Raw genomic sequence first — 20,720 nt, 5'->3', positions numbered from 1 at the left:
GCTGTAATTGTTTTTCATTTGAAGCTGTATATATAAAATATCAAGGGTACAGTAGTGAGTGGTGGATCACACAGACCATCTTATTAGCAAAATGTATATAGCGTCTCTGTCCCATTTTTAAGGACCATTTACACAGACTCACCTTCGAAAACTTTAGCAAGCAGTATGGCTCACACAGGTGCTGTAATTAAATACAAAGCACAGTCCCCAGAGGGACATTTTTTTTTCTTTGGTTTTTCTCTATATAGCCCTGGCTGTCCTGGAACTCACTCTGTAGACCAGTCTGGCCTCGAACTCAGAAATCCGCCTGCCTCTGCCTCCCAAGTGCTGGGATTAAAGGCGTGCACCACCACCGCCCGGCCAGAGGGACTCTTGACTTGAGAACTGCCTGTGAATGCCTGTAGAGATGACAGCCACCATCTTACCAGGATGGCATTCTTACCTTTTAAAAAGATTCAAGAGAAACCAATAACTATCTGAAAGCAGATTAAGTAGACACCAGGTGTAGTAATAGTGTTACAGAAATTCTGTCCACTCATTAGTTTAAGCCATTTTATTAGAAAGAATCTTGATTCAACATAGCTTTTCAACTTCTTTATTTCAAATACACACGGACAGTTGTAGCACAGAGACAGTTATGAAAGGCACAGTCAACAGGACATTATTAGGTTTCAATTATAGCAGCAAACTTGAAAATAAATAATCTGCTTTTAAAAATTCAACCCATGAAGACATTGTGAGCAAAGTATGTGCAGAGGGAAAGAGAACCTAGTACAACCTAGCAGAGACTCCTTGGGCTGCTCCAAGAACGTCCCCCAACACAAAGACAGACTGTGGAGGAAGTGCTCCAAAGTACAATGGAGTCTTTGACTCCACTGGGGGAAACGGGTGTGAGGCTTAGTGGACTCAGACTGTACTGTCCCAGCAGCTGTCTTCAGGTGGACGGCGCTGGAACATTTCCAATAAGGAATGGAATGCCAAGCAAGCTAAAGGACCCTACTCCTCCTATTCTAGGACCGATTGCTGACTCAGCAGCAGAGCAGTTGCAGGAAGCAGCCTCCTTAGCATCACAAGGATTTAGCTGTCCCCACAACACTGGGGACCAGGGTCCACACTGCACACGCAGTGGCAGTGGCTCCCTGCATGGACACTTCCCTTCCCTGCTGAGGTCACTGCAAACGCGGTCACTTGCTGCCTGTCTGCTTTCACACGTGCATTTTTAGGTAGTGCAGAAACTGGAAAAGGGAGCACTTCAGAAACAAAGGTCCGTGTAGCTAGTGATATAGTGAGTATAGGGACACGGGGAACAAAAGCCCTGGGATGCTTTCGTTGTTTTACTTTTTCTCTTTGTAAAAGACTGTGGTCATCTTTGTAGCATTGTATGTTCACATGCATTAAATTTAGCATATTAGTTAGCATGTATGTTAATATTAATCATTTTAAGTCCTCACAACTATCAAGGTTTAAGTTTGACAAGCTGTAAATGTTGCTACGTAGCTCGGGAATGCACTTCTCTAGGAGTCTTGAACCGGGACTTGATCCCTTACCATGTGAAGATGACGACAGTGTTTAACCTCTGGGTTCCTTTCCTTCAGTTCTGTTCATTTTCCTTCAAGGCTATGGCAGCATGGTTAATTATAAGCATGAATGAGTGAACCGAGATAAGAAACCTCATTAGCAGTTAATGGCTCGGAAGTGGAGTTATTTTGGGAAACACATAAATACAAAACCTTGGTCAGAACATACAGGGTTTGAGCCGTGAGCTACTCAGCTAAGTGTTTTTTTTTTAAATTACACCTGTCATAGCCAAAGCTCTTGCAGGTATGTTCAGCCTGTGTCCCAGGATAGCAATGAATGGCACAATACAAAATTGTAAACTTACTCAAAGCTTTTTAACAGTTTCCTTGGTTTTGTAACTGGACCGTGTGTTCTTGAGCATGGACTCTGTAGGTGGCAGCCTCATGCTCCCACTTTCAGAAGGTTGGACACAGCAAGTCGACATGAAGGTGGGAATTTTTCTTCTCCTCAGTCTGGTCTAAAATACTGTTGCTCATCATTCTTGCCTCTGGCAGGCCTTTAAGTCAGTATAACTTAGGAGCATCTAGGGGGAAAAGATGCCTACAGCCCACACCTACAGCCTCATCCTGGCAGTTTTACAGAACAAAAAATAATGCAAGCCTGACTTGTGGAGACGGGTCCTGGCACCAAACATCTTAGCAGAGACCTGGGAATAGGGCTTGCTAGGAATGAGTTAGGTCAAAAACCATCAGTCAGCTGGGCATGGTGATGCCCATCAGCGCTTGAGAGGCAGAACCAGGAGAACCAGCCTGGGGTGCAAGGTGAGACTGTCTTAGAAACTAGTCTACTGCAGGCAATCACATACGAAGACTTCTCAGGACTGACTGAGATTCTGTTGCTTCTTACAAAATACCACAAATCTAGCCACATACAGCATCACCCATTACCTACTGCTGCACATCAGAAGTCGAGGTAGGGCCCCACTTAGAGTGAAGGTGTTTACCAGGCTGGCTGCTCATGCCAAGATTTCCATGTCTAAGTCTGGGTAGGTGTCCGGGTCAAACTGTTCTGTGGCAAAAGGTCTGTAGCTCCCACTTGGTGGGTAACAAAGCCTCTGGATCCTGAAGGCAGGCCACCCACAGTCCTTTAGTGGGACCCCTTCCACTTGGGCCAGCAATGCTGTTCAGAGTTCTGCTGCTGTTGTCCCTCACTTCTACCAGACTGACATGGCTCACAAGATTGGACCAGTCACCCACAGATAATCTCCCTTTTGTTAAGTAATAAGACATGACATGGTCAGAGTTCTCAATATACTTAGGAGGGGAGGATATTATACAAGGTCATGGGAGGGGTCGTTCTTAGAATGCTGTATATGATAGATAAGACACTTATTAACTGGAACAACCTTTGCCAACAACTCTTTCTACACAAGCAAACTTTTCCTTAAGGGACAGCACTGTTGGGGACTGTAGAACTCTAGTCTCCAACTTTCTTGACAGCTTTTGAAATAAGCACACCTAATCTTTTACATATAACCAATGATTTCAAGAACCTTTGTTCAAACTCTGATGGACATAACATATGTTTAACCTACAAGCTAAACCATCCATCTGCATTTACTTCTCATGCTTTTCAAACATACCTCTTGAGAATACTGAAACAATGCATGCTGGGAAGAATGGTGACACAAACACGTAGCTGGGCAATCTTGGCTAGCTCACCAAAATACCTGCACTACAACAAATCCATAGGTCTACTCTCAACCACAGGAGCAGGATGCATTACTCCTCCTTTCTACAATGCTCATGTTTACATGACCAGCAGAACCTTCCACCATGATGTCAATGTCCCATATTTCTGGGATCTAATATGGTGGCTGCTGGACACGTGGCCACTGAGCACTATGAAGGCTGCCAACAGAACGCAACTTTTCATTTCAATAGATGTGTTTTGTGGCTTCTGTAGAAGCCAACACTGCTTTAGAGTCTGAGCTATCTGAAATATACACTGTTTCACAGATACAATTTCACAGATACAATTAGTACTTCACTTGGCACTTTCGCCATTCACTATGTGGGTGAAAGTGGGTTGGTGGCCCCCAAGGTACAATGTGGATGGACACCTTGCAGTCCTAAGCACTCTGTCTTCATCGCCTCCAGTCTTTACCCTCACCAACCCCCAGGGCTCCCACAAAATCTTGCTTGGGGCAAGCACATCTGTTTCTGATAGTCTAGTGCTGAACTAGGCACAAAGGAGGGAACAACTAACACTGGGGTCAGAAGAGAGCCTGATGTGGTGGAAGACAGGACAGCTGGCCTCCAGAGCTTAGCGTGTGTTGAAGAACACACACCATACACAATGAAGACTAGACACAGTGTGTGCCCATGCATGGCAAGATAGCAGGCAAACATCGCTAGGAGAGAGATGGGAGCAACCTGGCTGGTTAATCGACTCATCCCGACGCCAAAAGAGCCAGCCAAGGCTCAGGCATATTCCAGGCACTGGGAACAAGCTCACAGGAAAAGGGAGGGAGTCCTTGAATGAAGGAAAGGACTTGGATAAAAGATCCCTAGAGGCAAGACAGAAGAGTAGAGCACGAGAGGATGTGCTCAAAGACACAGGCAGGAGACACTCAAACGGTCCACTGGATTTTCAAAGCTCAACCTTCCCGAACTCACAGCCACTGAGAAAGCCGAGATTTCAGGGGCCCCTGCACTCATCTGCATGGTTTCACATTCTGTTACCCTGCTGCACACTTGAGTGTGGGAAGATAGTGCTTACATTTTCTAAGGATTTGCTTGTAGGCACAGGGCATAGGAAAGCAGAGAAGAAATTTAAAAGTTGAAAGAAATGAGAGGGGAAATTTACAAAACACCAAGAAAAGCTTCAGCTGGGCTTTGGCATGCACAGTAGTGTTTATCTACATTTTCCCAGTCAGAACATACAAAATGGCTGCTGACTAATATTATGTGTTCCATACACTGGGCAACTAAGAAAGCTCCAGGATGAAGGCCACCAACTGGGACCTCCCACAGCCTAGGCCTCCACCACACCTGCTGGATATGCGCAGCTCCTGGAGAGACAGAGAAGACTGGCAACTGTTGCCCAGCCTTCCTAACTATAAGACTGAAGCACTTTTGCCAACTAGCGGTACTTGGGACTACAAGGTGAGGATGCACACACACTCTGTGGACACAGCATTCACCTCCACGTTCATGACACAGCAGAGCAAATCATGCTATGGAAACAGAAGCCCTACGGTTGTCTTTCACCAGAGCCCCATATTACAATTTTGGTTGTAAAATTATACCCAACAGCATATACCATAACTCACCCAACAGCATTACCCAAAAAACATTATCTAAACTCCAAAACCTACTACAGGTCTATAAAAGGACCAACCAGGGAGAAAAGACAGTGTGTCTAACTACTGATTAAAGACAGAGCAAAAGGGAAGGGAGTCTCATCACCCACATGGAGGAAACTATGAACAGTGAAGGAGTCTGTGGAGACGTGGCAGGGGCCTCCCACCTGGACACTGACGATCACACTGGTTTTCTGTGGCTACACACCATACACAGTACAGTAATATAACCCTCGAGAGGACATTGGTCTTTTAAAATCTTGATTTTTAGGAATGACAAATGCCTCTGAAAATATTTTGTTCAGAATTGCTGTGATTATAAAAGTACTTCAAGTTAAGAAACCCATCTAGAACCAATCTGGAATGGCAGTGCACTGGAAAAAATGGTGTTGATCTATAATGTCTGCATTTCCAAATAAAAATATAGAAAGAACTTAAAAAAGCCAGGGACCGCTTCTTCAAAAAAAGGTGTTGATCCAAAACTTTACTGCACAAAAATATGTACTTCTTAAGTGCTTCTAATAAATTAACTTCATAACATCTTCATGTGTATTTATATATTTATATATATATATATATATATATATATATAATATCCCTGATCATCTATAAAAGAGGGTCTATAATAGTAAAATAATTGAACTTCAAAAGTACCCCCTTCACAAAATGTATTTAACATCAGTTTTCTCAAATTTTAAGGAATGTAACAATATGTACAACTCTTGTGTATTAGTATAATACCAAAATAGTCTCAGTCATGTTAGCAGGCTGTCAGAATTGTAAAATGTTTGTCTCAAGTTCAAATTGGAAGACAGCCTAGCTTCAAATGAACGCAGTTATCCGTGGGAAGAGTCCCTGTCCGAGTGGAGATGACAATCATCTTATCTACAGTAGGCTTCACGAGAGGTAGTGTTCAAGTCCAAACAGAAGAGGACGTGCTAATTATCTTTAATCAAGAGTCATAAGAAAGGACGTGTTGGTTTCTAAGCAGATCAACTGGTGACTTTTTTAATATGAATCTGAAATACAGAAGAATATAAGATTTGATAAAGCAGTTATTTCACAATTCCCAGAAGTCTTCATTTGCAAAATTGAAAGTCAATTAAAAAAAAAAAAAAAAAAAAAAAAAAAAAAAAAAAAAAAAAAACCACGAAGCAGCTAGGCAGCTTCCCTGGCTGAATATACTCATACCTCATTAAGAATGGCCCAAACGGCGGAGTTCTGAATAACCGAAAGTCGAAAGGCTGAAATAGGGTTTAGACCAGGATCCACGATTCCCTCTGCAACACCGTACTCAAATTTTCCTTCAAAACAGAAGATATTTTTGTTGTTTAAGAATTGTTGGAGAGATCCTGGGCAGCAGCTATGTCCCCAATCTCACAGAACCCAGAGGAAGCAGGGCGCCCAGGTGCTTTAACCCGGGAAGTATCTTAGGTAAGCAGACAGCAATGCCTGCCCCAAATGGGGAATAACTGGGACCCACTAGGACCCAGGAAGTCACTTCTGGCACTGGTTCTTTCCTGTCTGCACCTGAGCACTGAGCAGATTTTGGGCCCCAGCTCTTACCCTAGTAGTAACACCCACCCCACACAGTTTTCTGATACAACCAAGATAATAGGAAAGAAAGACTCCAGTCAGAGGCAGGGCAGGTAGCACTAAGGCCACATGGCAAATGGCAAGCGCAAGAACATAAGCATCAGCAACCCGGGGTACTTGGCATCATTAGAACCTAGTTCTCCCACACAAGAAAGTCCTGAATCCCCCATTTTACTAGGAAAGCAAGATTCAGATTTAAAATCACTTCTAATGATAATGATAAAGGACTTTAAGAAGGACATAAATAACACTCTCAAAGAATTTGAGAACACAGGTAAACAGGTAGAAGCCCTTAAAGAGGAAACACAAAAATCCCTTAAAGAATTACAAGAGAACACAACAAAATAGGTGAAGGAATTGAACAAAACCATCCAGGGTATAAAAATGAAAATAGAAACAATAAATCACAAAGGGAGACTACCCTGGAGATAGAAAACCTAGGAAAGAAATCAGGAGTCATAGACGCAAGCATCACCAACAGAATACAAGAGATAGAAGAGAGAATCTCAGGTGCAGAAGATACCATAGAAAATATTGACACAACTGTCAAAGAAAACGCAAAGTGCAAAAAGTTCTTAACACAAAATATCCAGGAAATCCAGGACACAATGAGAAGACCAAACCTAAGGATAATAGGTATAGATGAGAGTGAAGATTCCCAACTTAAAGGGCCAATAAATATCTTCAACAAAATTATAGAAGAAAACTTCCCTAACCTAAAGAACGAGATGCCCATAAACATACAAGAAGCCTATAGAACGCTAAATAGACTAGACCAGAAAAGAAATACCTCCCGTCACATAATAATCAAAACACCAAGTGCAGAAAACAAAGAAAGAATATTAAATGCAGTAAGGGAAAAAGGCCAAGTAACATATAAAGGCAGACCTGTCAGAATTATACTAGACTTCTCACCAGATACTATAAAAGCTAGAAGATATTGGACAGATGTCATACAGACCCTAAAAGGACACAAATGCCAGCCCAGGCTACTATACCCAGCAAAACTCTCAATTACCATAGATGGAGAAACCAAGATATTCCACAACAAAACCAAATTTACACATTATCTTTCCACAAACCCAGCATTACAAAGGATAATAGCAGGAAAGCTCCAATACAAGGAGGGGAATTATACCCTAGAAAGAGCAAGAAAGTAATCCTCTTCCAACAAATCCAAAAGAAGATAGCCACACAAAGATAATTTCACCTCTAATAACAAAAATAACAGGAAAAAACAATCACTGTTCCTTAATATCTCTTAATATCAATGGACTCAATTCCCCCAATTAAAAGACATAGACTAATTGACTGGATACGTAAACAGGACCCAGCATTTTGCTGCATACAGGAAACCCACCTCAGTGACAAAGACAAACTCTACCTTAGAGTAAAAGGCTGGAAAACAATTTTTCAAGTAAATGGTCCTAAGAAACAAGATGGAATAGCCATTCTAAAATCTCCAGCCCAAGAACACAAAGGGAGGGACTCATGGCTCCACCTGTATAGGTAGTTGAGGGTGGCCTTGCCAGGCATCAGTAGAAGTGGATGGCCTTGGTACCTGAAAGTTTGGATTCCCTAGTGTTGGGGAATTTCAAGAGCAGGGAGGCAGGAATGGGAGGATGGTGGGAGCCCACCCTCATAGTAATTGGAGGAGGAGGGATGGGGTAAGGGGTTAAACGTCAGTGGAAGTGGATGGCCTTAGTGCCTGAAAGTTTGGATTCCCTAGTGTTGGGGAATTTGAGAGCAAGGAGGTGGAAATGGGAGGATGGTGGGAGCACACCCTCATAGAAATTCCCAGAATTATATGGATTAGACATGACAGATGCAGGCTGCCAGAAGACTAGATTCCAGAATTCAAACAAAAAAGTATCTTTATACTAAAATTTGTTTTGAGAATTGTATATTGAAGAATACACAGCCTTGGTGTATCTACTCATCAAGCAAGCTGAGCAGACCTGCTCGAACCTCTGATGTCCTGGAATTCCAGCTGGATGCAGTGAAGACACAGTGTCAGAGGCTTATCAATTTACTTTTCACGGACAGCAATGTCCCATGGCCATCATTTCTTGCTGGAAAGATAATGTCCTTCTTAAAATACAACAGAAATGATGTAAGAAAAAGTACCAAAAAATTAAATCAAAAAAGAAAAGATTAAAAAGAAAAAAAGGGAAGGCAGGAAGGAAGGTAAAATAAAATCATTCCGGGGCAAAGTTCTCCAGGCCAATGGTTAACCAACTATTCAGTGAAGAACACTCTGTGTAGGCCACAAGAACAATTGAGAATGCTAGGTGAAAAGGATTTCTGCCTCCTTTCTATAGACAAAACTCAATATACCTTAACACATGTGCTCAGGAACATGACGTAGTGGGGAGATAAATGCAATTCCTTATTCTTGAACAACATTCCACTTAAATAAAAGGTCCAGAGTTAGTTTTCCCTGTCATCAGAACTGGCTGCAAACATCTGTCATTGCTGACCTGTTAGTGATTGATGTTTTCTTGACTCTAACCTTGAGGCATCCCCTCACCCATCCCAGGTACCACCAAGCACCAGTACCAATCCATGCACGAATTTTTTAAAAATCACATTTGTGTTCTGCTTGTGTGGGGTGTGCATACCACAGCCTGGGTATACACACCACAGCCCATGTGTACATGTGTCGGGTGTGCATGCCACAGCCTGTGTGTGCATGTGTGGGGTGTGCATACCACAGCCTGTGTGTGCATGTGTGGGTGTGCATACCACAGCCTGTGTGTGCATGTGTGGAGGTGCACACCACAGCCTGTGTGTGCATGTGTGGGTGTGCTTACCACAGCCTGTGTGTGCATGTGTGGGGTGTGCATACCACAGCCTGTGTGTGCATGTGTGGAGGTGCATACCACAGCCTGTGTGTGCATGTGTGGGGTATGCACACCACAGCCTGTGTGTACATGTGTGGGTGTGCATACCCAGGCTGTGGTACAGCCTATGTGTACATGTGTGGGTGTGCACACCCCAGCTTGTGTGTACATGTGTGGGTGTGCACACCCCAGGCTGTGTGTACATGTGTGGGTGTGCATACCACAGGGTGTGTGTAGATGTCACACAGGTTTCAGGAGTTGGTTCTGTCCTCCCACTATGTAGGTCCAGAGACTTGAGCACAAGTCTGCAGGTCTGGGTGACAAGTGCCCTCACCCTCTGAGCCACGTCAAGAGCCACAGACACATGAGTGCAGTGGAGTATACTCTAGGTTGGAAGTTATTGACATATTTATTCTTTCTGCCTTATTACACTGTGGATGAATCACTGCCAGTTAGAGCAGAGAGCCTGTCCTGCAGTTAAAATGGATTCTGAAACACATCAATTCTTTATCTGCATTGAAGCATCTCCAAGTCTCTGCGGCCACTCGACGTCTGGCTTGGAAGGGGTGTCCTCTCTCCCTCTCTATGTGTGAGTCATGTTCTAAAGAAGCTGATTATACTATTAGTTGTTTATTTTCCTAAGAAAACGAGCTTAGATATTATATTAGCTTAAAAGAGTCCCAAGTTTCACAGTAGGTTTGGCTGTGACTCTCTGCCAGCCAATTATCAACAGTAACTTTTGTGCCTGTAATACCTACTACCAAAGTCCAGCATCGGCTATGGGTCTTTCTTCAAATAACTCCTTTTTTCTTCCTCCTTCTTTCTTTCCTTCCTTCCTTCCTTTTTCTCCCACAGAGTTCAGCCCAATAGGTAAGTATCAAATGACAGGAGGGGACAATAGGAGAGGCTAATGGCAGAGTGGCTACTAGCCACATACAAGGCAGTACCTTCAAGGGCATTTAGCTAAAGTTTAAGAGGCAAGCTGAGCAAGCCAAAGGCATTCCTGCCCATCGTGTTAACCTTATGAGCACATGTGCCATTACCCTAACCCGAGCTTGCTCAGAGTATAGTCCTAAACTGTGCATACTCACGAAGACAATCCGTATCAGGATATATGCTGGCTCACTAAATAGAATCCCCAACACATGTCCTTTATTATAAGAGAGCACTGTTTTGGGAAGCCCACGACCGTCACCTTGCTTGCTGCAGGTCATAGATCTGTCTCCATTCTCTTCTGTCTCGGGGTTGCACTCACCAAGAGGTGAACCCATTGCATTCCGTTAACAATTAAAAAAAATCTCAGACTGTGGGCACCAGAAGGGACTTCAAAGGTCCTATGGCTCTCCTTCCACACATGGGCCAGCGGTGCTTTCCCAGGGTCTGTCTCTCTACCAAAGGTTCTTTCTTCTGTCTTCTCATAACTTTAACCCACTGAAATAAATCTGTTTCTTTTCTCAGGACCACAGCACTTTCCATACCTACCCTCCAAATACACCCAGCAGTGGGCGCAATAACTGCCTGCAGGCTAGCTGCAGCCATGCTTTTTGGCTTAGAAACTCAGTTCAATTCTAGCCCCCTACAGGTTATTCAGGACCTATCTCTCTCCCTGGCTTTCCCCATTAAACATTTAGCTGAACCCCGATTCCATTTACCATCCCTAAGATCCTCCAAGGCTCTCTAGGTGCCAAATATCAGGCAGCCAGCACCCCAACATAGACTGTACACCCCGAGGGAGGGTCAGAACTCCAGGCAGACTGTCACGGTGACGCTAGCTACGGACATGAGAAGACAGTGAAGACCATCCAGAAAGAGGTGGACAGAAAGAGGCACCAAAGGAAAACCCCATGTCAGATACAGCCATGACACAGGTGACAGAGAAAGCTAACCAGACAGGGAATTCCCCCTGCAATCCAAACCCTGTGAAGATCAGAAACCCTCTCTGGTCAAGGGAACGTGACAGCTGGGCATGCTGCTGATGTAACCGTCAAGCTTAGCATTTGACAAGGAGTCAAGATGACTGTAGGACAGCTCAGGGGATAAGGGCCGTGTTATTAAGCAGACATTACCTATTCTGAAATAGCCATCTTCTAATCGTTTGTCTTTGGTTTCTTTGCTGATTTCCAAACTGTCACTCTAAAATTAAAAAAAAAAAAAAAAAAAGGCAACAATTGTATAAGCAATTAAGCCTGTTTAAGTCAAATTTAACTCTCTGAGAGTTGCATTTGTGGCACAGCTATGAAGAAAAATGGCATCTTAGTGAAGAACTCTGAAAAATCTGTTGGCAGAAGTTACTTCACGCTCAAAGAAAGTAAATGACTGTTGAGAAGATTTAAGCGTTACTTAGAGCGGTGAATTAACTGTGCCCCTCATCAGGCACTCAATGTGCACTGGGCATCATGGGACTCAAAAAAACAGTAAACCCTGTGCTAAAATATGAACCCATTTCCTAATACAAACAACCCCAGAAGCAAAATGAAGACTATGGATAAAACAAATGGGCACATTAATATCAGATATTCAACACTTAAAAAACTTAATACTGCTACCATTAAAGTCCTATTCCACATGAGAGTTTTTGTTCATCTAATAAGAACAACCTCTAAGTATCCATTGTGACAATTGGCTTTAACTGGCACAATTAGAGATCACCTGGGAAGAAAGCCTCAATGAGGGACTGTTTATATTGGGTTGGCTTGTGAGCATATCTGTAGGAAGTTCTCTTAGGAAGACCCAGTCCACTGGGGACAGAACCATTCCCTACGCCCTTACACGGTTCAGAACCATGTAAGAGTGAAGAAAATGAGCAGCGCACAAGCACGAATGTGTTTATTTCTTTCTGCTCTTGAGCATGGATATGTTGTAACTTGATATTTGAAATTCCTGCCTTGACTTCCCCACAATGATGATTAGAACCTGGGATTGTCAGATAACATAAGCCCCTTTCTCTTAAATTGCTTTGTGTCAGTGCATTTTATCCCAAATGAAACTAAGACCCTCAGAAGCAGCAGCAGCCGCTGTACCTTGAGAGGCAGAACGTCCACAGTTGTGTTCAGCAGGATGTCTCCTGGGTGCTCTTGATTGCCGCTGTGGAACAAATAACTGAAAATACACACCAAAGAATGAACACCAGAGTCAGACCTGAGTGTTAAAAGACCCAAGAGCACAGCCTCACCCCAGAGTGAGCTCTTGGAAGGTTTCTGAAGGCACAGGCTGACCATACCAGAACTTGCAACCACCCAGCTGACTCAAAAGCACTACAGGAACCAAGACTGAAGGATGCAGCCCCAGGCTATGTGTTATCCTCATCAGAAACCATGTTGCTTGCTGCTTAACTCTCAGCAGACACAGAACTGACCACAGGCGGACTGTTTCCAACACATCCTCTTCATCACAGTGCAGTGCCTTGAGTCACAGAGTTTTCAGGAGGACAGTCGTGCACCATGGCATGTCCAAAGCCTACCTTCAGGGTTATGGGTTTGGAGCAGTGGTAAAGCACACGGCTAACATGTGCAAAGGCCTGGGTTCAGTCCCCAGCTAGAACATACAAAGCATGCCTCATGGTAGCCAGGCGTAGTGGGACATGCCTTTAATCCCAACCCCCGGAGGAGACAGACCTTTGTGAGTTGGAGGCCAGCCTGCTCTACATCGTGAGTTCCAGGCTAGCCAAGACTTACACAGTAAGACCCTGCCTCAACAAACAAACAAACAAACAAATATACACCATTAATGCAGAGTGTGTGACCAGCCTGACAGTCAAAAATCAATGTTAGCCATCATACTAACCAGCTAAAGAAAAAACACAGAATCACATCAACTCACCAAGAAAGTGCATCTGGCAAAATTCAAAATTGGGACTTCCAAGATGGCTCAGTTAGTAAAAATCTTTGTTATGCAAGCACAGGGACCTGAGTTCGATCCCCAGAAACCTTGTTTTTTAAAAACAAACAAACAAACAAACAAACAACAACAACAAAAACAGCCTAGTTACATGAGTGAGTTCTAGGAAAAAATGAGAGATCCTGCCTTTAAAAAAAAAAAAAAAAAAAAGGTGGCGCAGGAAGATGCCTGAGGCTCATCTCTGGCCGCCATGTGCAGACACAAAATAAAAATAGCAAGTTGCACCAAAATTCCAGCCCCACTGACGAGGTCTGTGTCCTCGAGGCAGCAGGATGCCAAGTACAGCATACAAAGTCAGCGGGCATTCCTACGCCCACATCTGGATGGGAACTCCAGTACAATAAGTCTGCCGCTGACGTTCTAGTAAACAGGGGAGAGCTGAAGAGACCATGGATGCCAAATTTTAAAAACAGAAGAAAATAGTCCCAAATTTTATAAAATGGATGTGAGTCCCACAAAACCTAAAAGGGTTGCAAATGCCGCCCCCCCTCCCTGGGGGGTGATGCTAAAAATTACCTGCACCAGCAGAAGTGCTGATTAGAAACATAAACCAGTTTAACCAATTGCCAGTTTAATAACCTGCTCTCCCTGTGTGCAGAGATAGTCTAAGAAAGAGACGTGAAAATTATGAGATCTCAGGAAGACATCTAAATGAGAGCAACAAAAATTACAGATTAAGTTCAGGTCCAGAAATAACAGAATCTACTAACTAGAAGGCCGGGAAGATGGCTCAGCAGACAGGCACTTGCTACCAAGCCTGAAGGGCAAAGTTCAATCCTCAGTACCCACAAGGTAGGAGAGAACCCGTTCCCACATGTTCTCTGGCCTCCACATACAAATAAATGTAGTACTTTACAAAATGTATTCAGAACGTTAGAATAGACGCCATGCCTGGACAGACACGCATTCCTGGTACTCCACGGTGTGAAATTAACTTACAACCAAACGTTCTGCCACCTGCTAATCTCCTCAACCTACTGTCACAGAGCGTATGGCATCAGGAACCACGTTACAAGCAGGTCTGGGTTCGAGGGAAAATGTACCCCATGGTCACTGACCTCTCCACATTGACCGGTTTGTCGAATTTAAACAAGATGTAGTCTCCAGCTGTGGGGGTGATGGCCCAAAAGAAGTCCTCCCCCATGTAGGTCTTCTCCAGCGTGTGGCCTTGGTACACCTTCAGGGAGGTGGAGACCTCTGCAGGTGGGTTCACATGGATCTTGAGAAGCAATGGTTTCATGTAATCTTTATCCTAGGAGGACACGAGTGGGCCATGACGTAACATGTAGCTCATCTGCACACTACACAACAACCTGTATGGCTAGGAAAAACTACGTTAGATCACCAACCGTGAGTTTCTGAATTTTCCCCGACAGAGACGAGTGTAGGCCCACGTGCTGGAAGAGGGAGGGTCGGAAGCGGATTCGAAGGTTTGCCTTCTGTCTGTCGCAGTGTTTCTAGACATTTAAAAAAAAAAAATCTGATTTTACTATTCAATGACAAGGAGCAAGGCAGACACTGAGAGTCCTGTCAGATGGCATACTGATGTCACTGCTAGTCAGTCCTTACTTTCAGGTGTGCTGCAGTCTGACACTATCGCAAAGGAGTTAGACAAAGACCACAGACAGCACAGGAAGAAAGCAGTACGGCCTCCACAAGCCGGCTCTGAAGACCACCGACAGCCAATGGTAACAGGGCAACAAGGCTTTCAAGACCCCACCGGTGTTTCTCGGCCATGCAATGGGAGCCATCACTTAGAAACAAGCTTTGCTTTAAGGATCTTCTACTATTTTGTTTTTAATGCATGATAAGTTTGGTGCCCCCAGCACTGCGGGGGCAGGCAGATCCTGGTGAGTTTGAAGCCAGTGTGATATACAAAGCAAGTTCTGAGACAGCCAGGGCTACACGGAGAAACCCTATCTCGAAAACCAACAACCAAAAAACAAGACAAAACAAAAACCTTTAGAAATGCATCATATATGTATGCACACACAATTGTCATGACTGGAGAATGAACCAAGGGCCTTTATGCCTGCTGTTTAAAGAACTCTACCACTGTGCCAGAGAGAGAGAGACACAGAGACACAGAGAGATAGAGAAACAGAGACAGGGAGGAAGGAAGAAGGAGGAGGAGGAAGAGGAAGAAGAGGAAGAGGAGGAGAAACAATCTTTCTAACATTAGAACTTTAAATGAAGCCAAGCACATGAAGAATGGAACAGAGGAAACAGTTTCCCTGCCGTGGCTTGATTTAACTTGATTTCACTCGTTTAATTCCTTAGTGAGATTGCCTTCACACAAAGTTACTTTCAAAAACTAAACAGAATAGAAACTTCCAGGCCAGCTACCATGGCACAAGCACTCAGGCAGCTGCTGAGGCAGGAGGATCTTCAGTCCTAGGCCAGCCTGGGGCTACACAGCAAGACCCATGGACCCCATAAAGAATTAACTTACGGCATCTTTTTCGGGGTTGCAGACCTTCACCCAGAGAATGTGGTCCAGGAGCCAGTCAATGGGCTTCTCCTTATAGAACATAAGGATGAATTCCACAACCAGAGCGAGGTCCGGTGCCTGAAACATTTTTCCTGAAAAGACATTTCCAGTCAAAAGCTGTCACAAAGAACTGATCCTGGGGCCGCCTGCGGAAGTGACCTCGTGCGCTAACTATATTGAGGTTTCACTCCTAAAGTCAAAACTGAGTCACTTTAGCTGGACAGTCTCTTGACTTGTCACCCAGGTATAAACAGAAATACCCAATTCCCACTGTCAGCTACTACAAAGGCTAACACACAAAGCTGCTTAAAGGATTCAGAAATCAAGTCAGATTTTTTCCCCTTATCTTAGTAAGACTATTCCTATAAGTAAAAAAATTTGAGAGATTTACATTTAAAAAAAAAAAAGTATGTAGGATTGAGAATACAGCTCAATGGTCTCTCACTTTAGCATGTGTGAGACCCTAAGTTCAATCAAAGAAAGAAAGGGAGGGGGAAGGGAGAGGGGGAAAGGGGAGAGGAGGAGGGGGAGAAGAGGAGGGGGAGGAGAGGAGGGGAGGGAGGGAAAGAGGGGGGTCTAAATTGATCAAAAAGAGGAGGGACAGATACAGGAGGAGAAACAGGAGGAGGGAAAGGAAAGGCTTATTAATTTTGTCGTCACTGAAACTTTCACATATTTTTATTGAATCTTAAAACAGGTTTTGAGTTAAAGGATAAACAAGGTCAGAGACAGAGCCTATAGCATTGGGGGGGGGGGGGGGGGGGGGGCGGCAGCGGTTTGAACCCAAGACCTGAGCCTGAGCCTATAGTATCTGGGGAGGTTGGGTTTAACCTGAGGTCTCACACAGGCTAGACAAGAGACCTAGGACTGGGCTCACCCCAGTCCTTGCATTTGTAAGTCAGGATCTCAGACAGCCCAGCCTGGTCTCCTGGGTTTGAGATCCTCCTGTCTTGGCCTCTCAGATGCAAGCATCACAACATTCCACACGTGCACTGTCACACCTGGCTTGAGAAGTTATTTTTAAACCCTGTATATTGCATTCATTCATTCATTCATCCATTCAACTTCAAACATGTTTTGTTTTGTTTTTTCATTGACTGTTAGGGGCATTGTTCCCTCAAAGGCTTTAAAATAAGCACCCCAAATGGTTCATGAAAGAAACCAATGAACATGAAGTCCTTGTCACACAAGAGCTGCACGCTGCAGTGCCAATAAGAACCCATTAGGGCTGCGCTCCCGGGATGAACCCAGTGCTGTTCGCATAAGGGAACTGGGGGTGTCAGAGAACAATCATGCTCCCAGTTCCATGGCAGCCAGTGCGGCTCTCTAGGGGATCAGCTGTTGCAGGATATTTGAAAATGCTGTGAACCCTGGATTGTGTTATTTACTGGAAAACCCCTGTTTTTAGTTGTGGTGTGGCTCAGCCTTGGCACACATTTTTAATCCAAGAGCTTTCTGTTTGAATACTGTAAGCAAGATTAAATAAAGTCAACCATAGATCAAGAGGCGGAGCAAGCAACCAGTTGGCAGGAAGTGAATATAGGAAAAAGCCATACAGAGTAAGAGGAAGTCACGGCGACAGGTGGACAGGTGGAGGCACACATAAGAAGGGGGCGGGGGGGGGGGAGGATTGAATTTGAAGGGTTTTTTGAGATGGCGTGAGAGAGAGGATTCTTGGTGGATGTTGGCTGAGGAGGAAGGTGAGCTAGGTGCTCTCTCTGCCTCTCTGAGCTAGCAGCCTTTCATCCCAGCATCTGTCTCCCGAGTCTTCTTCATTGGTAACAACTAACGATTGAAACTTTGTTACAAAACAACGTGCTACTCCTCAGAAGTCAGAGTCTACAGGAGTTCACAATCACCTGCATAAGGAAATTTACCTACATTTAGTTTTCTCAACACTAAGCAATTTCTCTGGGGAAAGGTAACTTTTTGGTCAAAAAAAAAAAAAAAAACAAAAAAAAAACCAGTTGGTTTAAGATTCTGAGACTTGGCTGTTTTATAAAACAGATGAGACATCAAATGCTCTTCTTACCAATGAAGCCGAGCTGAGAAAACTCCAGAATCATCCATTCTTCTGAAGAAAGTTGAAGTGCAAAATTTTTTATGGTATTAAAATAGTTTTGTTTGACAATAATATCATCTTCAAGCTAGAAAAGAAAATTGAACAATCATATTTAAAAGTCAAAAGGGGAAGGAAAGGGATAAACGAGTATTATTATGACAAATACACAAGCGCGCTCCAGAAATCATGAAAACTATGGCTAAAATCAATTAAAATATAAAAACGGATGCTGTCAAAACAAAAGATATACCCTGCAGATTAACTCCCTCGTGTGAGGACAAAGAAAAGCCTGTGCCTTCCCTCACCTACCTCCCACCTGACTAGTAGAGAGAAACATGAAAACTGGGCATGCATCCATTTCATACCTTCTATATTGATACAGATGCCTCTGCAAACTTCTGTTTCTGTTTCTGTCTCTGTCTGTCTCTGTCCCTCTGCCTCTATCTCTGTCTTCCCTTATCTCTCTGCCTCTGTCTCTCTCTGTCTCTGTCTCTCTGTCTCTCTCTGTCTCTCTGTCTCTGTCTCTGTCTCTCTCTCTCACACACACACATACACACAGAGGTGATAAAACCCAGGGCCTAGCTCAAGCTAGGTAAGGGCTCTACCGCTGAGCCACACCCCTAGAACCCCCCCCCTTTTAATTTTTATGTATATGTACGTGTCTCTGTGTGAGTTTAGGCATGTTACGTGTGCAGGAGCCCATGGATGTGAGAAGGGGCACTGGCTCCCCTAGAACTGGAGTTGCAGGAGTTAAGAGCCACCATGAGGGGTGGGATATAGTGAGGAGGGCGGGGTGGGACCTGCAGCACCTGCCAGTGTTCCTGCAGGCAATCAGCACACTCCGAGTCACTTACTAAAGAACCCCTCCCACCCCCATGTTTTTTTTTTAACAAAGTATCAAAGGAATTTTACTCAAAGCTACGTGATACTACTGATCAGAAATTCACTGTCAAGAATGGCAGTGGGCCACAGGAGTGAAGAGATTCAAGTCTCTAGTTATTATTGCCTGGGGCACATGAAAAGGAGGAATTTGACTGCCAAAGGGGAGAAGCAAAGGTAGCTCTCTGTTTTGACTGACAGATTAAGGTCTATAGTCATTTCTCTACTGTGTATGTGTGTCTGATTTTGATCACATGCATGCCCAATTATGCACAGGCCTCAGATGTGAATAGGGGATTTTCCATAAGAGTCTTAATGACACAGTTCCGCCTTACTGTATATGCACCCCATAAACAGCTCAGCTCAGATTGACCTCTATGTTAGGAGTATGAATGGATAGAATCTGTTGAAGGGGAGAAGAAACTCACTTCATTGCTCCTGTGGAGTGTGCATAGAGCAGGTTGGGGTCCTAGGTTGCTCACAGGTTTAGGGGTACAGTGATAGCAAAGGAGCTTGTGTGCAAGTATGTGCACATAAGTGCCTCAGGCTGTCTACTGCAGTACTATTAGGAGTGTATGCTCAAACCAAGTAGAGTCCCAGGTCACTAAATTATTCCCTACGCTTGCCTGCATCAGTATTGGGATATATGAAGCACTTTGGGACACACTGTAACGGTAAATGTTCACAAAAAAAAAGTGACACTTGAGTGGAAATCTGAACATCATACTGAATGGGGGAAATGCTTGTGAGAGGTGGCAGAGCCCTGGGTCACCTACCATGAGAGCATGAGTTGACGATGGGTAATGCAGCCCTTTAAGAAATGGTTTGACAAGGCCACCGTAAAACATCCCACACCACGGGTATAACCCCAGGCTGGTTGGTATTTTCTTTAAGTATAAACCCTTGATGATGCAACTGACCTGGCTCTGCTCCTCTTTTTTGAAATTACCTTGTATTTTTCCAACGCTGGGAAATGAATACAGGGTGGTGTGTGGACTGGCCAGTTGGCCAGTACTCTCCCCTTGGACCACCTCCTGCCCACAGGCATCCTTTAGAAGCTGGGGATATGAAACCCCCATGTTTGCAACCATGGAGCCACAGCCCTAGGAAACATCTATGCCGAGTGAGATGAATTCCTTTGATTCCCGGTCTCTGGCCCTGTTTTCCTTGGATTTCCCTAGGCGATCCCTTTCCTTTGCAAACATTCCAAGCCCTCAATCTGAAGGCTTTTGAAGCTAGTGTGGTGTCAGTCCTAATATTCTGTAGACAGACAGCAGTGAACTCACTGAGAAGAATCTCATGCTGCCCAACTATGAAGACCAGAATATACAGCAACTGTTTCCTGAGGAGCAAGCTTTGGGGAAATGGATCATTTTTAGAAAAACATCATTAATCTTTTGAGACCTGAAAATTTAGACACAGTCTAAATGGCCAACAAAGGATGATGGTGCGGAATTGTGTTTTGAGGCTGTGCATGTGTGCATGTATGTACATGTGTTTGTGTGTGTATCCCTGTTAGAGATTTAAGACATCAGCAAAACAGTGAAATGGCAAACTCCAGACCCTCCTTTATCCCAGAGATATGGCTTTAAATCCAGATCGTACAGCAGCCAAAGCCCTCCCCTGGGCATGGTTCCCTGGATCTTGACTTCCCCCTCACCAGAGACATTAATTCCAAGTATCCAGAGCTGTTGACTTTCTGGCCTGCATTCTGAGAGTGTTGCTTCTGTCCTGTTTCAAACATGGCCAGCACCCAGCAGATGCCAGGAGTGAAGGCCAGGACTTGGTGCCAGCGACAGCAGTGTCGAGAAACACTCCGTCTGAGAAACCCAGAGAGACACAGGATTCCCATGCACACCCCAGACACAGTGATTTTGAAGCCTGTACAAGACCTGTATAAGCTCCTCCCAGACAAAAGACCCAGATAAAGGGAAGGGTAGGCATGACTCCCCCTGACCCATTACCACTAGCTAAGGAGCTATTGGCATTCTCTAGCTGCTGAGAGAGAACATGGCACTTTCTTTAATGATGTGACCCTCAGTAAGTCCACTACAGGCTCCACTCCCAAGA

The 20,720-nt window shown here is 44.3% G+C and overlaps 1 protein-coding gene across 2 annotated transcripts in view; it reads right to left on the bottom strand.

Moving 5' to 3' along the window:
• Window positions 1–5,731: 5,731 nt before the first annotated feature.
• Mgat4a (alpha-1,3-mannosyl-glycoprotein 4-beta-N-acetylglucosaminyltransferase A) overlaps window positions 5,732–20,720 on the bottom strand; it is a 92,057-nt gene continuing 77,068 nt past the window's right edge. The window contains exons 9-16 of one of the 2 annotated variants that reach the window (XM_034521797.2): window positions 17,742–17,856; window positions 15,671–15,801; window positions 14,568–14,675; window positions 14,277–14,470; window positions 12,342–12,420; window positions 11,388–11,454; window positions 6,074–6,186; window positions 5,732–5,901 (exon numbers count right to left, since the gene is read on the bottom strand). In XM_034521797.2, the coding sequence (XP_034377688.1) occupies window positions 5,875–5,901; window positions 6,074–6,186; window positions 11,388–11,454; window positions 12,342–12,420; window positions 14,277–14,470; window positions 14,568–14,675; window positions 15,671–15,801; window positions 17,742–17,856 (834 nt within the window). In that variant the 3' untranslated portion in view covers window positions 5,732–5,874. The remainder of the gene's footprint in view (window positions 5,902–6,073; window positions 6,187–11,387; window positions 11,455–12,341; window positions 12,421–14,276; window positions 14,471–14,567; window positions 14,676–15,670; window positions 15,802–17,741; window positions 17,857–20,720) is intronic. The other variant, XM_076915044.1, reaches the window with a different exon arrangement.

This window comes from Arvicanthis niloticus, chromosome 17 (genome assembly GCF_011762505.2).
Source record: "Arvicanthis niloticus isolate mArvNil1 chromosome 17, mArvNil1.pat.X, whole genome shotgun sequence".
Taxonomy (NCBI): Eukaryota; Metazoa; Chordata; class Mammalia; order Rodentia; family Muridae; genus Arvicanthis; species Arvicanthis niloticus.
This window is presented reverse-complemented; position numbering and strand designations above follow the sequence as displayed.